The sequence below is a fragment of the Nanorana parkeri genome, unplaced genomic scaffold (assembly GCF_000935625.1).
Source record: "Nanorana parkeri isolate BGI_ZX_2015 unplaced genomic scaffold, ASM93562v1 scaffold453, whole genome shotgun sequence".
NCBI lineage: Eukaryota > Metazoa > Chordata > Amphibia > Anura > Dicroglossidae > Nanorana > Nanorana parkeri.
In genome coordinates this window covers 307,630-330,406 of record NW_017306721.1, presented here as the reverse complement: position 1 = coordinate 330,406, position 22,777 = coordinate 307,630, and the positions used below count along the sequence as shown (strand labels likewise).

General features: G+C 41.2%; 2 protein-coding genes across 2 annotated transcripts in view; both read left to right on the top strand.

Annotated features, from left to right (window-relative positions):
• LOC108790190 (carboxypeptidase O-like) overlaps positions 1-12,409 on the top strand; it is a 37,562-nt gene extending 25,153 nt beyond the window's left edge. The window contains exons 8-11 of the mRNA XM_018560401.1: positions 2,068-2,158; positions 5,657-5,859; positions 8,918-9,002; positions 12,086-12,409. Of these exons, the coding sequence (XP_018415903.1) occupies positions 2,068-2,158; positions 5,657-5,859; positions 8,918-9,002; positions 12,086-12,357 (651 nt within the window). The 3' untranslated portion in view covers positions 12,358-12,409. The remainder of the gene's footprint in view (positions 1-2,067; positions 2,159-5,656; positions 5,860-8,917; positions 9,003-12,085) is intronic.
• Positions 12,410-21,893: 9,484 nt separating this feature from the next.
• The window catches only part of LOC108790162 (carboxypeptidase O-like), a 37,221-nt gene continuing 36,337 nt past the window's right edge, over positions 21,894-22,777 (top strand). Inside the window, exons 1-2 of the mRNA XM_018560376.1 lie at positions 21,894-22,143; positions 22,630-22,758. Coding sequence (XP_018415878.1) covers positions 21,894-22,143; positions 22,630-22,758 — 379 coding nt within the window. The remainder of the gene's footprint in view (positions 22,144-22,629; positions 22,759-22,777) is intronic.

Sequence of the window (22,777 nt, the reverse complement as noted above, 5' to 3'; positions counted from 1 at the left end):
AATGAATCTCGCCACTAGGTTTTGCGCATCATTGCACCAATCTCCCAAAAGAGTGATAGTAACAGTGGAACAATTAATTACAGCGAGGTTAATCAAGTTGAGGAGTCTCACTCAATGCACCTGTTAAGCGGACCCGTTGGTGTAATGACAAGATCGATCTCCACAATCACTGACTGTTCTTGTCACAATACAGTATTGGTAGGAATTATCAACAAAGTTCTGAGAGTATAGCAGTTTCAATAACAGTTCACAGTTCTCAGTTGTACAGCAAGCAGCGCCTATGAGTTACCACCGGATGGCAATAGAGAGCTACACAGTATACTTGCGGTTAGCTGTTCTCAGGGAACTGATCCTCTCCTTAGACTGGTGAGCCCGCAATTGGATGAAGTGGCAGCAGGGACTTGCCAACGATCTGCTCGATCTGCGTGGGCATGTGAGGGCTCTGTGAGGAGAGGGTTTGTGTAGAGGCTCCGTTGTGCTGCGAGGCCAGTGAAGGTCTGGCGTCCGCATTGATTGCTGGAACGCCAGACATCTGAAATCTTCCGGTTTAAGAGGAGGAGGGGGCGGAGCCGTGTGACGTCATCGGCCCAGGAGCGACACCCCGCGGCGTGTCTGTGACGTCACGCGGGTGAGCCGCCGGGAGCCGTTACACAGTGGTGATGCGGCAGATTGCAACAGGGGAGATGTGGCAGATTGCAGTAAGAAAGATATGGCAGATTACAGCAGGGGTGATGTGGCAGATCGCAACAGGGGCAGATGTGGCAGATCGCAACAGGGGCAGATGTGGCAGATTGCAGCAGGTGAGATGTGGCAAATCGCAGCAGGGCAAGATGTGGCAGATCGCAGCAGGGGAAGATGTGGCAGATCGCAGCAGGGGAAGATGTGGCAGATCACAGCAGGGGTGATGTGGTAGATCACAGCAGGGGTGATGTGGCAGATCACAGCAGTGGCAGATGTGGCAGATCACAGCAGGGGTGATGTGGTAGATATCGCAGCAGGGGTGATGTGTAGAATGGCGCTGTAAACGCTGTGGTACCAGAAGGCTTGCATCCCCCTACCGCACCCTCAGGTGGCCCTCAGACTTCTGTCTATGCTGTCTGGTGACAGAAGTTGTCTGATAGCACTGGCCTTGTTACTACCTGAATCCCACATTTCGGAAGCCCAGTATGACAGCTCTCAGCAGGGATGGACTGGCCATCGGGCACAGCAGCCTGAGCTGACCCCAACACAATCAGGCTGATTGTGTTGAACTGGGCCGCCGAGCAAGTGCCCGGTGTAATTTGCCCACCCAAAAAAATGACACTGTTTTTCAAAGAGTAACTTTACTCACAAAAATAGTTGTTTTTAAGGCATGCCAACGGCCAAGGTTGCCAGCGTGCTTTTTACAGCTCTTAACTGAGCTTTCAAGACCTCAAATGGCTGATGTCATAGCTGGTCACATGCGCAGCACCATGACAGCTGCAGTCCAAATAGAGGCTTACATGGGAACTTCTTCGGCTGTAAGGAATTGGTGTTTGTAGTTCTGCTTTAAGGACGTATACAAGTGTGTCTTTTATTTAGAACATTGTTTAAAAAAATAACATACATTTCAAGAAATTTAATTATTTAATAACAGACTCCTCCCTCCTGCTGTTCAGCTGTAATAGAGATTTGAATTCCTATCACTTCCTCTTTCCTCTATGCTGAGTATGGAGTTCTGACTTGACCAATTCCATAGTTGCAATAAGAGAAAAAAAGCATTTCAGGGGGAGTTCTATACAAATAAAAAATTTCCCCATTTGCCATATTGAAAAAGAAAGGTCATTTGAAATTGTTTGACAGTTATAGGAAATCATAGCTGATCAAAATCAAAAGGTAATTTTTAATATTGAAATTCCAAAATGGTTTGGATAGAAATCATTTATGTTTTAACAAAAGTGAAGTTAAACTTATAAAATTGATATACATTAATTTATGTTTAAATATCACTGTATTTAAAAACAAAACATATTTCATAAAAAATAATAAAATAATGCGTAAGTATTATTAAGTATTATTATAATAATAAGTGTCATGTTTCATCTTCAGGAACGTCTTTGGAGAAAAAATCGTGCACCATTCAATAATGGAACCTGCTATGGGGTAGACCTAAATCGCAATTTTGATGTCCAGTGGTGCAGTAAGTGGATTCATTTAAATGCCTGACTAGATTAAGTAGCTACCAGTATGATTTATTGGTGAAGGGTTCCCACAGAAGGGTTCCTTACACTGATTTATTAATCAAAGAAATAGACTAATAACAATGACTACATTGTAGTGTAAAGTATGTTCACTAAGCAAAAAATCTTGTTGAACATTGTAATTACTGCACCATTTGTAAATTAACTCTAGTCTTCTGCTTACGAGTAGAGCAATCAGTTCAAATACTGTTTAATGCAAGTGGATAGTGCCTGTGAAGTGGCAAAACCTATTCTAAGTTTGGGTTGGTAAAAGAGAGATTTGTATTATAAAAATAATATTTATCGTCATGAATAGAGCATATGAGCAAATGTGAGCTGACTGTCGGCATTACCGAGATCCAGTCTTTACTGCAAACAGTGTCAGGAACGTCACCAGCACACCATTGATTTGTGTCAAAGAAAATTCTTCTTTATTGAAGCAAGTTGTCACATTACAAAATGCAATATTTTGGGGCCATGCGAGTCCCCTTCTTTAGGTTTAATATGAAGGGGACCCTGCGTGGCCCCCAAAACATTGCATTTTGTAATGTGACCTCTTGCATCAATAAATAAGAATTTTCTTTGATACAACTCAATGGTGTGCATCCGGTAAGGAGTGCAGCAGTACCCTCAAGTGACGTTCACTGCAAATAGGTCACCCTGACACGCAGCATTCATCCAGCTCTGGCCCTAAGTACAGCTTTTTCTGAACTCACTACTTATTGTTCAAACAAACAACTTAAACGAACCTTCAAGTGAGATGACCATTTTCTAAGAGGCACTCCTAACCACACAGCCAGCCCATATCCAGACCTTTTTGAAAAATTATAGTACTAAGATGAGAGAAATATAGCTTTGCATTTTTTAATCGCACCAAAAAGGTTATAAGCACTGGTCATTTCTAGATCACAAGATCAAGAAAACTAGCAAACTAACGCCTATTCATAAATGTGTTAATTTAATGGGAATTTAGACTGAATGGATTTCCTGCATCCAAGTGAGTCCTAGTATAGAAAAGTCCATACACAACATTCCAAGGCCACAAGTAGAGGGTCAGTGCTTAGCAAAGGAGGCACTACAAATCCAAATGTAAATACACGCCTGCCCACCAGCAAATGGTCCCCAAATGATGAAAACTTTGTCAAACATAATGTAGATGATGTTTCAGGACCACACATGACCCTTAATTAAGATGACATGTTCGTGGTGTTATGCTTGAAAAGTAAAGTTTTCCGCGCTTGCTGACCATTTGTTTGAGATCTGGCATCTATGTTCATTCTTACTGAACCCTAGCACACAGGCATGCATTACAGGTGAAACTTGAATAATTAGAATATCGTGCAAAGTGCATTTATTTCACTAATGCAACTTAAAAGGTGAAACTAATATATGAGATAGACTCATTACATGCAAAGCAAGATAGTTCAAGCCGTGATTTGTCATAATTGTGATGATTATGGCTTACAGCTCATGAAAACCCCAAGAACCCCAAATCCACAATCTCAGAAAATGAAAATATTACATGCAATCAATAAAACAAGGATTGTACATAGAACAATATAGGACCTCTGAAAAGTACAAGCATGCATATGTACTCAGTACTTGGTTTGGGCCCCTTTTGCAGCAATTACTGCCATTACTTTTGCACGATATTCTAATTATTCGAGTTTCACCTGTACTGCCCATTTAGACAATTTAACTGGCACATATTATTTGGCCAAGTGTATATCTCTTGCAAACTGTAAACTGATTATGGTGGTTATAAAAGGCAGAAAGGAAGCTGGTAAGCTGGGAGAACAAGAGCCATTGTGGGAAAAAGGGGAGGTAGAATGGCAGCTCAACAGTGATAGGAGAGGGAGCAGGTCAGAGAAGGTAGAATGGCAATTTATGTGGGTCAGGAGGGTATAGAAGGGGTAGAGTGGAAGCTGACCATAGCAGAGGGTATGTAAGTAGGGTATGGGTGGGGAGTAAATATAGCTAACCATGGAATATTGATAGAGGAAGAGAAGGCAGAGCATTAATAGATCAAGTACTGCTAAAATCAGAGCACCAGGCAGTGGACCTGGGTTACGTGATTCAGGCTTCCAAATAAATCAGCACCTTTGACTTTAGGCAAATATCACAGTGGTTTCCGATGAACATGCTGTGGTTGCCTCTTCATTTTGTAGCATTATAACCAAAGACAGAAAAAGAACCAACAGTAAAGGTGAAAAAGAGGCAGAGAGGATGATCTGAGGTAATGCCATAAGCCTAGGTACCACAGACATAGTCACAATTAGGTACCTTCTCCAGAGGCAGCCTGGGCAGTTCACACCTGTTGTCAACCACTTCACTCTAAATCCTACAGCTGCAGACTTGCTTGGCAGTAGAGTCAAGGACAATACGCCCTGGGAAAAGCAGAACAGAAAACATCCATTGCTCTTTTAAAGGAAGTACATAGTGGTTTTGTATACATTTTCTTGTATAATATAGATAGAATTAAAATATCTTGAACTTTTCTATTTCTATTCTAGTTAGGTATATATGAAATATTACATATAAATATTGTATATTCTTCATTCAGCCAGCAGGTAGCTTTCTTGGCTCTTTTTGCATGTTTTCCAGGGTCTTAAATGTAAAAGTGTAAGTTTACATTTACACTATTTTGAAATAAGTCAAAATAGTGACTCATCCACCTCACTCCATAGGGCTCTTTCAAAGGTTTCAATCAGGCACAATGAGCCTGATGGCAGACAGCTTCTGCCATGCTATCTGATAACACTTTTCCAGCAAAACATGTTAGAGATGCTCTGAGTCTTTTAGGACATTTTACCAGTTTGTACAGATCCTACAGCCCTCTGCAATAGCTGTTCTAGTGTACTAATCAGATTTCTATATTGTCCAATTACAATGAATCCACAGACTCTTTGCAAAGAGGATGGTATGTTATCCTGTGAGACATAGTTATTTGATTGATCTATCATTTGACTATATCACAGCCTTTTCTTTTTTGTGAATTACAATTTACATACTGGAACAGAAATATAATGTTTTAAACATTGGTATAAGTTTATATTTGTGTGTGTGTTTTTAAAGGTTAACAGCACATATCAAAGATAAGAATTTGTTGGATTTAAAATATCTAATGTTAAACATACTGACCCCACTATATATACTGATAGTGATGCTCTATAGCTATATAATACTGTTCCTGTTACTGCTCACACAAAAGAACAAAATTTACCCTGATTTTTCTTGTGTATAAAGTGAAAAAAATTAAAGATCAACTTTGCAAAGAATGTCCAATTATGTACAAGGAAAAAAAAAACAGGATTTTTGCTTGCACATAATTGGATGACTGAAGTCAGCACAGCCATTTAATTCACAATCTCATTAATTCGGCTAAGTGAAAATGTACTCTTTTATTGATTCAACCCCACAGCATAATTTAATATTGTATTCTTTTTACCCTTATCCAGCTATTGGTGCTTCAAGAAACTGTAGCACCAATACTTTTTGTGGGCCATCTCCAGCTTCAGAACTTGAAACAAAAGCATTGGCTGGTCTTATAGAAAGCATCAAGCCTAGTATTGTATTTTACCTTACTATGCATTCCTATGGGAAAATGATCCTCCTCCCATATGGTTACAAAGATGACGTTTCAAAAGACCATGAGTTAATGGTAAGTAACAGCATGTGTTTGAGTGTGTTTGCTTCTGCAGCAGTAATTGTACACTAGCTATATCATTAAGTAACAAAATTACAGCTTGCTGGCATGTGTGTAGAAATGTAAAAACCTAAATCTGCCTTTTTTCAGATGTGTGCTGTCATTTATTTGGCCATAAATTAATTATCCTTGAACATAGTATGCTTAACAATCTTATTACATTACATGTGTGCTGTACATATAGCAGTAATCATATGTGAAAAAGTTACAGCTGTGAATGGACTGCTGTCTAAACCACTGCCCTCTTACCCTGCTAGGATTTGGTAAACCGCTGCTTTTTGTACTGCTTAAAGCAACCTTGCTGTATAATACACCCAACTTCTGGTTTATTAGCCTCTCACCCCCATGTGAAATTACGATGAGGCTGATTTACTAAAGGAATTGAGAATGTTCACACAATACATTGAATACTAGGGATGCACCGATACCACTTTTTTAAGACCGAGTATGAGTACCGATACTTTTGATCAAGTACTCGCCGATACCAATTACCGATACTTTTTCCTAAAGGACCAGGTCACATTTTTTCTAAAGCAATACAAACTAATGATTTTAGGTCAGTTTCTTAATATTATGATTCATGAGATGACGAGGGAACATGACGCCAGCTTCCCGGCCAATCAGAATGCCGGGTGCTGCGTCATTACACGGCACCCGACTTCCGGCTAGCTTTCTGACCAATCAGGAAGGCGGGCAGCGCGTCATTACACGCTACCCGGCTTCCTGATTTGCCGGGAAGTCGGCTCCATGCTCTCTCATCACAAGTGACGAGAGAGTATGGAGTAGTTTCCCGGCCAATAAGGAAACCGGGCAGCGTGTAATGACCCGCTGCCCGGCTTCCTGATACAGGAAGTACTCGTGCTAGGTATCAGAGCATTTGGGCGAGTACGAGTACTCACCCAAATACTTGGTATCGGCACCGATACCAGTATCGGTATCGGTGCATCTCTATTGAATACAATCATGTGAAAAGAAAATCCCTACTAATTTCATCTGCTAATGACTCGATAATTGTGTGTACATTCTCAGTTTCTTCAATAATTCAGCCTCTATGAATTGACGCCATTTGGAGTACAGCAGCAGGGCAGAGCAGAGCAAAGATGAAGGCTCCTTCATGCACTTGCGCATGGGATACTGGCAAAACAATGTGGTGGTTATTCACTAAAGAGCCGAAGGATCCAGCCGTAGCTTCGGCTGATCGTTCGGCTCTCTTCGACGACCTTTGCCCTTTGCTTCAGTCGACCCGAAGGGCTGCTGTACAGGCTATTCACAATAGCTCGTACAGCAGCTGAAGGCAGCCGAGCAGCTCATCCGAGCCGAAGGTATATGCTTTGACTCGACTGAGCCGTAGTGACACCCAAAGCACAGAGAAAGGTCAGAGAAATAATTTTGCAACTTTTTTTTCTCATTGTTTTCACTTCTTTTCTATTCTGCTCGGTACCTCGGAGATACCGAGCAGAATAGGCGAGCCGAATACTGCTCGGCGGCATTTGGTTATTCACTCACTGCCGTTCGGCACCTATGAGAATAGGGGTGAATGGCAGCCAGTGAGCTGCTGGAGCTTCGGCACAGCCGATCCAGATGTTTGATCACCTGAGTCAAACTGCTGCACTTCAAACTGCATGCAGAGCATGTTCGACTGACCGAAGGCAGCCAAAGGCAGCAGATGTACGGGTGATTTTAGACGATGTACGGCTGAAATCAGCCGTACAAGACTGAAGTGAATAGCCGAACAGCGTTCGTCTCACTTCACTTCGGCTGGGCTATTCACTCGGCTGCCTTCGGCAGCTTTGTGAATAAACCCCTAAGTCTTTTATTTGAAAATTTTAGGACTCCAAGTCTAAAACAAGAGAAGTGCTGCTAATACATTAGGTGGCATACCCTTCTCTAATGACTACTACAGAGTGCAAAAATAAATACAGAGTGAGATAGATTTGCCCAAAGTACCAAGTTGAGTTTGAGCGAATTCCACATTTATTACCATGTTTCATGTTATACCCATATTTAGGTGTAAACCTGGAGTTCTAATCCTCTCCACTGTATGCAAAGCTATAAAAAGGCTGTACTTTCACTTTAACTTGCATTCAACTCTCACACATGCACTACCTCACACACCAAACACCCACACAATTGCATAAAACATAATTTTGATTTCACAATTTGTGGGACAAATGTTTTGGGGATCTAAACTGCTTGAATCTGAGATGGAGCATTGTTTTTATTTACTTAGTGATGGGCTGCAGCATATTTCTAAATAAAGATAAACTCCAGTTTTGTTAACTTTTCTTCTTTCATGTATACTGTATATATATATATATATATACACACGCTGTATGCTAGAAAATTTACTTCCAAATGAAATTATTAGAATTCATCAGCTGAGTGGTTGATCAAAGAAACTAATCTGAATGTCATGGTGTCAAGAAGAATGATTGAAGTTGTCCACAATAAGGTTTAATTAGCATCTGCCTTATTGAATTTTACTTTGGCTTCTTGATCAACCATGTCAGAATAGTTTGAACTTGATGCACCTTGGTTATTTTTGCTCCTTACTTAGTAAGCTTCTATAATGAACCCAAGGTTATAAGGTTTTATGTTTTTATGATGAACCTAAGGTAATAAGATTTTATTCGAATGTACTCACCATGAACAGCATAATAAAATGGATGATTAAACAAAAAAGTAAATATCACAATAAATCACCTGTTCTGATGAATAAAACAGCATTTTCCATTTGCTTGCACTTATTTACGTATCTGATTTTTTTAAACAATATTTTAGTGATTATTTTAGATAATATTTAAGTGATATTTAATGATTTATTTAAACATATATTGCCAGATAATGGGTTCTAAACCTATTTTAAAAACATGTTAGAACATTATTGTAAACAACATAAACATTTTTTTTCTCTGTAGCTTTGTGTACATTAATAAAATTAATTTGCAAAATGATTCAAAGACACACATTTGTTGCGAGATAAAAATAGTGATATCTGTAATTGTCTCTGTAGATGAAGGTTGCAACAAAAGCTAATGAAAAAATGAAGGAAAAACACAATAACGAATATGCAGTTGGAGCTTCAGCTTCTGTAATTGGTGAGTAAATTAGTGCATATTAATTATCACAGGTTTTACCAGACTTCTCTTTATATAGGCAATAAGAAGACAAAGATTATCAAATTCTACTAAAATCCTCCTGTCCGTTTTTCAGACAGTAGCTCAATGTTAGTCTGTGGGCAGGTGAATGTGAATGGACGTATGTCCATTTACATCCCGTTTCTAAGTCCATCTAGGTTAAAAAAAAAAAAAGGAAAAGACTTTTATACTGTTCCATTTCTTCCAACCTAAATGTGATGGATTAGAGGTAAATGATGTAAATGGATGCATGTCGATTTACAACCATGCTGTTTTTTTCTCCATCTTGTGAATGTTCTTTCCGTTCTGCTCCAATCTGTCTATCTGCTGATCAGAATGGACCCCCACCCATGTGAAAGGGGCCTAACAATGTACTAGAGATAAACCGTTTGAATGACTGTATCTTATAGCTTCCAAGCTACAGAATAGAAAATAACAATTAACAGCAGGAGATACGATGTGCAGAGTAAAGAGTTTGCATGTCAAACACATTTACTGTGCAATTAATAATATATTTTGTATGTTTCATGGGTAAATGCCAAATGAAAAAAAAATCACAGTTTATGCTTAATATTCAATGACCCCTTAAACTAAAATATTCAGGTTCAAGCCCAACTCCAGGTTTAAATCAACATTGACCTCTAGCATGTGTTAATAGTAAAAAAAAAAACAGCTCATGCTCCGAAGCCCAATTTTAATAGTGGTGGGCTTGATGTTCGAACGTGAGTTCGACTCGATCATCGGCAGTTCGTGTGTTCGGCTAATACATAGTTACATAGTATTTGAGGTTGAATAAAGACATTAGTCCATCAAGTCCAACCTATTAGGATCTCATTCTAGGAGTACCTGTACCCCTGTATATTACTAATGTTTGCCTACCGAGTGTCTCGCACAAGGCACTGTGCCTTGTGATCCCTGATTGGCTAAAGCCTTGCACCTGACCACGGGTCAGGTGCAAGACTTTGCCCAATCAGGGCACAGAGAACTGTGAGAGCCATGATTTGGCAAAGTCATGATGACTCAATCATGGCTCACCTGTTACAACTAGAAACAGTTGGGCGGAGCTAGCTGCTAGCTCGGCTCAATTGTTTATAAGTTGCCGACATCTGTCAAAATGCGATTCTGTGGCGGGTGTTCATCGCAGTAGACGGGACGGCTGTCGTCATGGTTTTTTTAAATTATTTATATTTATTTTTGTATTGTTTGTTTAATTTTTTATTTCGTCGAGTCGTCGTCATCATTGTGGACAACGATGGACGTCGTGATTGACCCTGGATTACATCAGTGGATCAATTTTTTTTTTAAATAACAGTTTTTTTCTAATAAAGGAATAAGTGTGGCCTCTTTTTTAAAACTTTTATTTAACCCTTCTGTAAATGGGTAGGGGTACAAGTACCCCTTACTCATTCACAAGGGGGGGCCGCATCTTGGTGTACCCTGATGTGCATAAGCCCACTGCCCGCACCCCGACAACCAACTCTCCAGGGCTTGTGAGGAAGAAGCCCTTGTCCCCATCGGCACGGGGACAAGGTGTTTTTCCATGGACAACCCTGAAAAAGCACCCTCCCTGTGCAGAGGGCATGTGGCCTGGTATCGCGGGGAGGGGGGGCGCTCACTCGCCCCCCCTTTCCTGCCCTGCCAGGCCTGGTTAGGGATTTTAGGGGTACCCCACGTTTCCCCCCCCACCCATTTTTGGGGGTGGGGTACCTCCTTAAAATTCCTACCAGACCTTAAGGGCCTGGTATAACTTTAAGGGGGAACAACACACACTTTTTTATTTGTTTTTTTTTACATGGGGTCCAGCCTAAAATTCCTACCAAACCTTAAGGGTCTGGTATGACTTTTGGGGGGAACCCCACACATTTTTTTATTTGTTTCATTAAATTGGGGTCCCTCCTAATATTCTTACCAGACCTAAAGTGTCTGGTATTGTTTGGGAAGGGGAACTGCACGCTTTAAAAAAAATTCATTTTTTTTCCTTTAGAAATGTCAGTTTTGCTGCAGCAGGTTCTATACATTGTACAGATGCGCTATTTCACAGGCAGTTAAAGGGGACCCCCGCAGGCACGATATTTAAAGGAATTTTTCATTTTTATTGTTACCCTTTAAGTGATGTTAAAATCACTGCTCCTTTAAAAACTTTATTTTTTAAAAGTGTTTTTTTTCATTGATTCACATACCGCAGAGCAGTACCCAAATCCCCATACATTTTTTATGGCCAATACATTGCATATAAGGCTTCAAATTGGGGACATTTGATTTTCAAAGTTCTAGCCTCATAGACTTGCATTGAGTTCGAACTTTTTCCATGTTCTAAAGTTCCAATGCGAACCGAACCGGGTGGTGTTCGGCCCATCACTACTAATAAGGCTAAACAATCCCCTATATTCATTTAAAAACAGGCACAACAGGCACTAAAACACCAAACCCCAATGATTTTTTGTGTGTTTTTTTTCATACCTAACTGAAAGTAAAAAATAAATATGAAAAACTGCAAGGGGGGGGGGCAGCAGCTAACCAGAAACTAAGGTTATTGCACACACATAAAAAGGTAGTCCTAAGGTAGTTCACACTATGAAGCCTACCAGACTGCAATTCACTGTAATGTAAAACAATACAGCGCAGAGTCTAGCACTGTATCTCTCATTGCAAACACTCCATAATCTCTACCTGCATACTCTAACATACACTGACCAAAGACTGCTGAGAACAATGACTTTTATAGAGAGGGGGTTGGAACATAAGAAATTCCCCATGATAAGCCCTTTTAAGCAACCTGGTCACAGTTCAGAGGTCGGGAAGTGCCTTATAGGTAATTGGTTAGAGCACACACATTAGTTTGCAGTTTCCTTGAACTGTGAACAACTTGGGTTCTGGTTTAACTTATGTTCAACCAAAACCCAAAGCTCATACCTACTGAAGCAGAAAATGTGTTGCAATGGGCAGTATCCTGCAGGTTGTAGATTGATGATGGTTGCTGTAGCGTATGGTCAATTATCCATTTGTTTTATATATATATATAATGTTCTTGTTTTATCCTTTAGGTTATTATGATTCTGGTTCATCTGGAGATTGGGCAACTGACATTGGAATAACATTTTCATATACCTTTGAGCTAAGAGACAATGGTACCTATGGATTCCAGCTTCCCCCGGATCAAATTAAGCCTACTTGTGAAGAAACCACCACTGCAGTAATGTCCATGGTAGAATATGTTCATGACAACTATCTTGAAAATAGTGCTATGGCAGTGACTGCTGTCTGGATCAATATGTTTATTTCAGTCATTTGCTTACACTATACAGTAAATCATTAAATGCCTTAGGCTAAGTACACACCACGCCCTCAGCCTCTGAGCTCCCCATTTTATAAATATTGACTGATTTTATGTAGGGTGAGGTATCACTGATGTCTCTTCTGACAGTGAACACTTTGAATACTATGCATTTGCTAAATTAATCTCATATGCTACATGGATGGGCTTCAATGTGTTCTGCAAACTTACTACAACTAGTTGGTACTGGTCTGCAAACAAATTATCAATCAGTGTTTCCTACCCCACACCAAAGAATCCATGTATGACAAGCATTGAATGTGATCTCCCTAAAATCAGTGTATATTGGGCCCAACAATTTGGTGATGCCTGAATGAAACATAAAATTGAGGTAGTAAATTGCATTAAGAGAGATTAAGTTAATAATTTACCCTTGAAATATTTAACTCAGCATAATGTTTCCATAATAAATTATACATTTCTGTTCTACTACTCTGTTCTACTCTTCTATGTCCTTTATTATTAATGTAAGTAAACAATCCTTATTGTTATATAAGTTGTATTATGTGTTAAATTAAGGGCTTTATCAGATAATAAGAGATCTGTGGGCTCAATCACGACAGTTTTGCTTTGTCTTCCGATATTTAGCCCCAATTGTCCACTGGATTAAACTCAGCCTGGAATGCATGCATAGATGTCTAGATCAGTGATATGCACCTCAATGGAACTCATTCCTGTTGCACTAGATGCACCTCTGATGACTTTCTAGGCACATGTATCAAGATGTGTCTGTAAAGATGTGGGAATTTGATCTTTTACACCTACAATTTGTCAATTTGTACAATTAAGCCTAATACTAAATATTAGGCTTAAATGTGACATTTTATTTCACTGTATAATATTTTTTATTCCTTTAGGTGAGCACATACATAGAAGTAGCCAAAGTCCAAAGTTGCAGTTAACAGTTTTTTTGGGGTGTCATGTCCTCAAGTGCAGTTCTTAAGTCGATGAGTGATAACTAATACAAGATTTGCTTCTTATGGCCTTCTCTGCTATGATTATTGCCTTATGAATGACTAAGCCTAGCTTATTTTACAAAGTATACTGCAGAGAAATATGTAGGCTGTTGCTAAATAATTTTAGACAAAGTTAACTGTCTGTCAGTCTGTCTCTGGCTTCAGTACTCTCTTTTACAAAAGCTTTATTATTCAGAGCTGAAGACAACAGTACAACAGAGAAGTTTTGACAATGACACAGTGGTATAACTTTGTTAAGGTTCCCAACACTAGGACAGACAACTAGGGGTCACAGTGGTGCAAGAAGATGACTTGCACCCAAGACAGAAACATATTTCCAAATCCCCACTGACATATGGCAGCAAGCAAATTTATTTTATAGGTCACTGACCTCGAACAACCATTAAGCAAGTAAAGTCAGTGGTGATGAACGGCATGTTCAAGTCAACAGTGAGTTTTACCCAAACTCTAGCAGGGTTATTCACAAAGCTGTCGAAGGCAACCGAGTGAATAACCGAGCCGTAGTGAAGTGAGCTGAACAACGTTAGGCTCAGCTATTCTGCTCGGTACCTCTGTGGTACCGAGCAGAATAGGAAATCAATGAAAAAAGTTGAACAAAAGATTTAAAAAATGTAAATAAATGTTAAATCTAAAAAAAAGGATTAAAAAAAAAAACAATTTGGTGGAGCTAGCAGTGACAGCTAGCTCCGCCCAAATGTTTCCTATTGGCCGGGACTTTTCTTGTAAAAGACAATCTTGGTAAAAACCATCCTACATCGTGAGTCTTCCTATTGGTCTTTTAAAATGATGGGTAGGCCTACTGCTTGCCAGAAGGTCTAGGGAGGTAAAGTAAATCTCATCTTTAATATTTAAAGTCAAGATCTGCATTTTACTGCAACTGCCTATATCTCCGTATCCACGGGATACATGCACAGGCTATGAGTACCACCTTCTCTGTTTTGATAGAATTTTTATTTGATATGGTTGTTATTTGGGTACCACACATGTCTTTTTATGTGGCTATCAAAAAATTCATCTGCATTGGCTTTTTTTTTCTAAAGATTAGACCTTTTTACGCTTTCATTCATGTTCACAATAAGAAGGGAGACTGACACATCTTCAAACTCACTATTGTTGCCTTGTAAATTTTCTGTGTTCTGGAAGACAATATGTGCCTGTGTTATCACTGTTTAGTCGAATAATACCTTTGTCCATATCTTAATGAGACTAAAGTCAACTTATTGACTGGAGAGAAATCTGAAGAAATGTCACGAGGTAATAACTGTTGTGTTTTAGGAGCAAAAAAATCACAATATGCAGGAGTCCTGTCAATAACATTGATAAAATAAGATAAACTTGACACACTTTGTGTTGAAATATTGATTACAGTGACATTGACATACGCGCTGAGGTATAATACTACAAACAGAAGCACGGTTATTTAGCTTGACTCATTCCTTGCTGAGATGTTTTAATGATCCAGAAAACACTTGAAAAAATGCCAAATCACCAAAAACCAACTGGATACCATTCCATTGGGATTATTCTATACCCAAATTGTCACTTGCACATGTATAAAAGCTGAAACAACCAGACACATTATGAAAAACAAGAGGAGTATTAAGTGCCAGCTTCACATGAAAATAAAAGGCCACCGCTGAGCTTTGAGCAATACTAGGCTCTGAGACCAAGTGATCTGCATGTGGAGGTGCAAAGACATAGGATAGTGGCACAAACAAGGTAGAAGGTGGACAGAAGTAGAGTTGGCAGAGGAAGGACAGTACAGGTAGGAATTTCAGCTTCCACAAGATAGATTTCAATATCTTCAACATTGCCACGCATTATCTGCATGGTTAACGTTGTTTCCCTTGTAGGCTCATTGTGCCCCTTTATTTGGTCAGTGACTTGGAAATTTACTACAAAAGGTCTTATTTCTACCATTTCTGCTACTATCTTCCCTTTGATTCCTAATAAACAAAATCAGCTACACTGTAAAACAAATTGGGAGCAAGAAACAAATTGTGGTCTATTGTCAGACTCTATTTTTATTTGGGTTACCTTCCCTGCAGAAGACTTTGGGGATACATGCAAATACAGTGGCAGAAGTTATATTTGAGACAAATACAATTTCTGTCTATTTACTGTAATAATTAATTAATGTTATGCCAAATCAGCAGTTTCCAGTTGTCTCTGTGGAAGAACCTAAATATAAACTCTCTAAAGCAGAATCAGCAAATGGCACTTGCTGGAATGTTGGCAATGACAGCTACAATCTCACCACTGCTGTCAGAATGTGAGCACTGTCAGCCTCACCCTGCGCAGAGATTTTCCAGCCTGCAGGACAACAATTACAGGGTCTCTGGTACTGCAAGAGATAAGATTCATGGTAAATATAGCCATCAACTAAGAACAGTTCATGGCTAGTTCTGTAGTAAGGTAACTGAACAGGACTTATGAATTTGGTAATTTGTAGAATGTCACATAATTAAACTTGCATGCAAGACAAGCTTTCTTGAACTCAGATGCCGTAACTGCATTTATATCAGGTCATTTCGTCAACTCCCAACTTCGTCAATTTTGTCAACTCCGCCCATGCTTGCCTCCAGGACTTCTCTAGAGTCTCTCCCATCCTCTGGAACTCTGTACCCCAACCTGTCCAACTACCTCCCACTCTGATTGCCTTTAGGTGATCCATAAAGACTCATCTCTTCAGGGAAGCCTATCCCAGCTCCCAACTAACCATTCAACCATCACGTTCTCAAACAATTCATCCCCACACAGCTACCTCCTCATGTATCACTTGCCCATCCCTTTTAGATTGTAAGCCTAAGAGGCAGGGCCCTCCTTACCATCTTGTCTTGAATTGTATTGTGATTGTTTTTTTATTTTTATTTTATTTTTGAAAAACATTTTTATTTGTTTCAAATATGTTGAATATACAGACAGTGTTACAGTGTACAAGTATTACAGTGTTACAGAGAAGTAGATGTCATAATAACTAGGAACATGCTGTCGGATCAATAAAACACTTTCTAGAATGTGTACCCTGTCGTAGCCTCATCCTGTGGAGTAGGAATTCGGTAGCAGCGGGTCTCAAAGAGACTAAAATTTCACTGAACACTAACAGTACCTGAGGCGGTAGGAATTATACATATTTGCAATATAATACTCAGGTGTCAATAGTAACAAAGCAAAACAAAAATTCTAAGTGAGTCAAAAGTATAAGGCGGGTGGCTTAGAGGGTTTACAGTACTCACTATTAAATTGAAGTCGTGACTAGATACCAGCTCCAATGAAACAGAAGGTCCCTCCAGATCTTGAAGCAGTCGGGGATCCAGCGATGACAAGGAGTTAAGGTTGCACATCTTGTGGGGTGGGTAAAACAACAATGGGGTCCTCCCATCTTTACCTTGGCTTCACGGCGAATCCGTGGGGGTCATGTGGAGGCGGGTTGGGGCCTTTCTAGCCGGCGTAGTAAAGTGGTGTATCATTTGTTTTGCTACCAACAGTACACAATATAGAAGTATGTGTCTCAACATAGACATATACTTTACAAAGTTTTTTCAGTATGGTACACCTAGCAGAGCCACTTAGGTTTACTCAGAAAGAGATATTTCCTATTTTTCAATATACCAACGTTCATCAAATATAAGGAAATGACGAGTGGTCTGATCTTCAACGCGCTTCGCATAAACTTCTTCAGGAAGAAATCGAGGCAATCTACAATGTTCATTAGAACAAGGTAAGTGTACAGCATTCTTACATATGCATTGATGATATAAAGTCAACACATATGGGGATAACTCCAGTCACTAACTGAATGCCACTACTGGGGAGCTTGATTCAAAGGAATTGCCGAGGGGGCCGAGAGTATACTCTAAAAATCTATAAGGGATTAGTTAAGCATAATATCTAATTAATAAATACTAAATCAAATATTTAAATGTGGATAGGATGGTGAAAGGAACATCAGATTCTTCATCATGAAATGAGAGGTGCCCCTTTTCCATGTATCCACAACCAGCCACTTAATGTAGACCTATAACATAATTAACATCCATAATGATGTCAATCCTTATGTTCCCAGGGATATATATCACCAACATGCATATCTACCAATCACAACCACAACCAATAACCAGATATTCACTAATTATAGATTTAGTGAAGCAAAAAGACCCCTGCACATAATAGCAGTTCTATTTTTTCCAATGTAGAATTCAGCACGCAAATTTGTTGATTGCATTTTTATAGTCACTGGCAGGCAACCAAGCACAGGGATAGGGTCTCCTAAATAACTGACCAGTTTCGGAATAGGTGCAGAGAGTGGATAATTTGCAAAGTACTTCAGGTAAATTTCCTTAGGCAGTATGGAGTCAGATCCTGTATAAGCCTTCAGAATAATGGAGTAGCTCCTGTTAGCATAAATGGTAGTAATAGTTAAGGTGACAGGCGAGTGCCCCCCCCCCCCCCCCCCCCCCACCCCCCCCCCCCCACCCCCCCCCCCCCCCCCCCGTCCCTGCCATACCAGGCCACATGCCCTCGGCACTGGGAGGATGTTTTTCCAGGGGGCCCCCTGGAAAAGCACCTTGTCCCCGTGCCGATGGAGACAATGGCCTCTTCCCCACAAGCCCTGGGCCGTTGGTTGTGGGGGTGCGGGCAGAGGGCTTATTCACATCAGGGTACTCCTTTAATAAAGGGCACCCAGATGTGCCCCCCCTTGTGAATAAGTAAGGGGTACTTGTACCCCTACCCATTCACTAAAGGGTTAAATAAGAAATAAATAAAAAGTCCAGACTTTTAAAAGAAATCCTTTATTTTTTTTTAAAAATGCAACAAAGGATTTTTGACAAATCCTTTATTGTAAAAAAAAATCTAAAAAATTGATCCACCAACGTAATCCAGGGTCAAGCATGATATCCAGCATCCACCACGATGACTCGGCAAAATCAAAATATAAAAATAATAAATAAGTAAAAAATAATTTTAAAAAACCTGACGCCCGTCGACCTGATCGCACACAAAGAACTCCTGCAGCAGAATGAAGAATCTGACAGATGCCTGCAAAATATAAACAATTGGGCGGAGCTAGCGAGCAGTGACATCCGCCAGAGCCCTTCGGTTCAATTGAACCGAAGGTCTGCAGTACAAGCTATTCACTGTAGCCCGTACAGCAGCCAATGGCAGGCGAAGGGCTCAGCATATGCTTCGACTCGGCTGAGCCATAGTCTCAGCCGAAGTTGATCTCTCATTAAACAACAAATGGGTAGAGCCGGCCGTAATGTCACGGCTAGCTCCACCCAATTGTTTACATTTTACCGTCACCTGCCAGAGTCTCCTAGCAGGTCCCGAGCAAATGAAAACAACTGGGCGGAGCAGGCCGTGACATTACGGCCGGGTCTACCCATTTGTTGTTTAATGAGAGATCATCATCCTCAGGTCATTTGAGGTAGCTGATCTGCTATTACTACACAACAACTGGGCGGAGCCAGCCATGACATCTCGCCTGGCTTTGCCCAGCTGTTGTCCTTTACGGGGCAGACGGCAGGTTTCAGCAGACTGGTTGCCCTGCTTCGACTGAGACCCCGAAACATATGCTGAGCCCTTTGCCTGCCATTGGCTGCTGTACGGGCTACAGTGAATAGCCTGTAGTGCAGATCTTCGGTTCAACTGAACCGAAGGGCTCTGGCGGCCAAAGTGAGCCAAATGATCAGCCTAGGCTACGGCTGGATCCTTCATCTCTATAGTGAATAACCCTCATAATCTTGCCCCTGTACAATGCAGCAGTAAGACCTGCAGTTTAGTTTTGGGCACCTGTTCACAAATAGGATGTTATGGAACTGGAGAAAGTGCAGCGAAGGGCGACCAAACTCATTAGAGGCATGGAGGAGCTCAGCTATGAGGAAAGATTAGCTGAACTGAATTTGTTCTCTCTTGAGAAGACGCTTACAGCTGCGTGCATTGACTTTCACTGTAGCTCTCCTTTTCTCCCTGCCGGTGATGTCCACTGTGTTCGCACACATCCTCCTGCATGGCAGCTCGAGAAGCTACAGTTCTACAGCAGGCAGCAAGCGGCGGAGACAGAGGTAAGTTTTTACCTATTTGGTAACTTTTTTATTTTTTAAATGTTTTTGCATATATCTATTGCTTGCTAGCAGTAGATATAAGTAAAAAAATTGAGACTTTAATGTCACTTTAATAGGGGTTTTTTTTGCCTTTCACTGGATCAATAGTGGATAACAGTGGGCATAGCATTCTGTTTTAGATGTTCTGTTCTGGTTTAGGTTTTTCTTCTCTTTCTTTTTTTTTTCTTATCTCTATAGGTTGAACTCAATGAACTTGTGTCTTTTTTCAACCTGACTAACTATGTAACTATGTAGCAACCTCTGGGGCAGGGCATGCAGTATAGTTGTCAATGTGCTATGTTGAACCACCCTGTAACTACTACTTCTAGTTCTAGGTATGTCCAGCTCTGCATTGCAGTTTAGATAAATGTCCATTTGTATTTGGATTGAATATACTGTATGCCTTATGAAAGGCAGATTCTGAATTCACAGCCTGTATGGTGCAATTAAATCAGCAGGGGCTGACTGGCAGCTTTTAGCCCAGGGGGCAAGTACAACCCAGAGGCTTAATCAGCAGAAGAGGGACCTGAAGTTTTCTATCAAGTCCACCTCTGTTGATTGACAGCTGGCAGTGGGCGGGTGCAATAGCCAGCCTGTTATTGGCTACTGCAATTTAAAAGAGCCAATAGCAGGCTGGCTATTGCGGTCTGCTGCTGGAAAGAAGATGATCGAAGACGCTGCAGAGAGGTGATTAGACTGCGGGGGGGGAACTCACAGACTGTCGGAGGGCTCTCCTTACAGGCTGTAATTGGCAATCTGTCCCCACTGACACAGATCACTATAGCCTGTAGGGAGAAACCACTGACAGTCTGTGAGGCTGCAGCGGGGAGAACCAGTGTACCAGCAGATATCTGTGTGATAATGTCCCAGGCACAGTTATCTGCTGGGACAGGGATTCCATTTCTCTTGCCTTGCGCTAGCGCCGGGACTGCCGCCACTGTTAGCGGGGGGGCACACGGGGGGGCAAGTGATAACCTAGGGGGGGCAATTGCCCCCCTTGCCCCCCTGTAGCGCACAACTGCATGGAGTTAAATCATTCTTCAAGAGCAATCTTTCTCTAATGTCTGCTTAACCTTTATCTTATTTTCATTTGTTAGAGCCTGAAATGCACAGGTAACAACCAAGTCTCTTAAAGTAGCTATACTTTGTACTGTGGATTTGCTATTATGCTGCCTATGTTGTCAGTTTATAGCTTTCTGCATCCACATTTACTTTAGGCTCAAAGCAGATCTTTAAAGAGGAACTTTACCCATGGGTAACTGCTCCAGATTCTGTCTGCTCTGGTTTTGATACATTTCTACCGTCTATGTTTATAAAAAACATCTGGCTGCTACTGCAGCAGGAATCATTCATTTAGTGGCTGTATTGCTACCACCACTGTTAATCAGTACCTGGCCAATCCTAGTACTGACCACGGTTTTCTGGATTAAGTGAGAGAAGAGCTCTGTTGCTGAAAACCTTTCTCTGTGAGCTGCACTGTTTGGAAAGGGAATTGTATAGGTGCCCATACACTGAACGATTATCGTACGACACGAACCGTTCGACGATCGAATGGTCGCACGATATATGATAGATGCACCCATCTTGTACAAACCAAAGTCGATCGGTAAATCGTACGACCGTATATATAATCGTACGATTCTGATCGACCGACGGTAGTGATCGTTTGACCCCCAAGCACTGGGCGTCATCGTTAGTACAATGCCCTTTACAAGGCAAGAATCCAGAGCATTCTTCCTCTTCCCAGACTTGTTGAAAAGCAAAGGATGGCTGAGGATATGAATAGCATGGCTATTGTCATTGTTGGTCTTTCTCTCATTCAAGCTCGTCTGCAATGCAGGTCATCGCGTAGAAGACTGTGGATGAAGAATTGGTTGCGGCAACGTGACATGTATTCACATGTTGCACTGCTGCAGGAATTGAGGGAGAACAACCCTGTTGAAACCGTAGATGGCCTGAATTTTGTATTTGCCGCTGATGAAGCTTTTGCCCTTGGCGATCACCTACTTAAGCCCATTCCCATGCGTGGTCTGACAGCACAGCAGCGCATATATAACTATCGCTTATCACGTGCACGCAGAGTGGTGGAGAGTGCGTTTGGCATCATGGCCAACCGATTCCGCATTCTCCACACTCCCATCAACCTGAGTTTACCAAAAGTGGATATATTGCTGTACTGCTGCTGTACCCTTCACAATTATCTTCGGCGTCAGGGCAACTCCTACATGTCCACACACATCCTAGACCAGGAGGATGTTGTGAGTGGCATCATACAGCCAGGGGAGTAACAAGCGATCGTTTGTTCGGAAAGGTATGGCGTCCCTAGATGCCGGAAATACGAATGCCCGATCGTACTTGCGGATACCCATGCCACGCCCTTTTATACAGGTGCGTATGATCACCGCTTCGTAAGGACCAACTGACCCACACTGACAAAATGGAGGGACAATCAAGGTCACAGCCAAAGACCAGAGCTGCTAAGGTGAAGGATAGCAGGCCCAAGAGGACATCCTGTATGTCCTTACAGGAAATGGTGGAGTTGGTGGAGATAATGGAGCGGCAGGATTATGACTCAGGACATATGAGCAGAGGAACATCAGGAAGGACCGGATCCTGGATGAAGTGGTTCAGAGCTTGCAGGCCAAGTTCAAGGTCACCAGGTCCAAAGACCAGTTACGAAAACGGTGGTGTGACCTGAAGTTGAAGTCTACATGTTTTTGGCCAAAAGTTTGTGCAACTAAAACCTCTGATTTTAACGCATACTGTTGACAGGGCTACTTGTTTGGTTGCAGGCTGGCTGGCAGGCTGAGGCTGGGGAATTTTTGTGTTTTGTACTGAAGTTGAGGGAGACTGCCCAACTTGCAAGGATCCACAGGTTGATCCGTAGGGGTAAGTGTGAGCTTCATTATTATTGCATGTACACATATGATGGGAGATATGTTGAATGTGGCCATCCAGCCCTAGTCTCAGAGGAGTAGTGGAGCATGCAGTGGTGTAATGTAGTTTGATACATATGATGTATTTGTTTCATCCAACTTTAATGTCTGTCCATGCAAAGCTGGACAAGACAAGGTGTCATTCTATGCATCCATCATGTCCAAACCTGTGACACATATATGTACATGTCATGTTCTTTATGCCTCATATAACAATTGTATTTTTTGATGTTAAAGGTCAGAGGAGTGTTGAGCGTAGGAGCCAGGGCAGCGAGGGTGCTTCTGAGGTGGCCATGGAGCAAGCTGTTGTGGAGGAGGCTGACGTTGTGGTGGAGGTTGTGGACTCCTCTTTGTCCTCTTCTTCTGGTATGCCCTGTTTTATCAC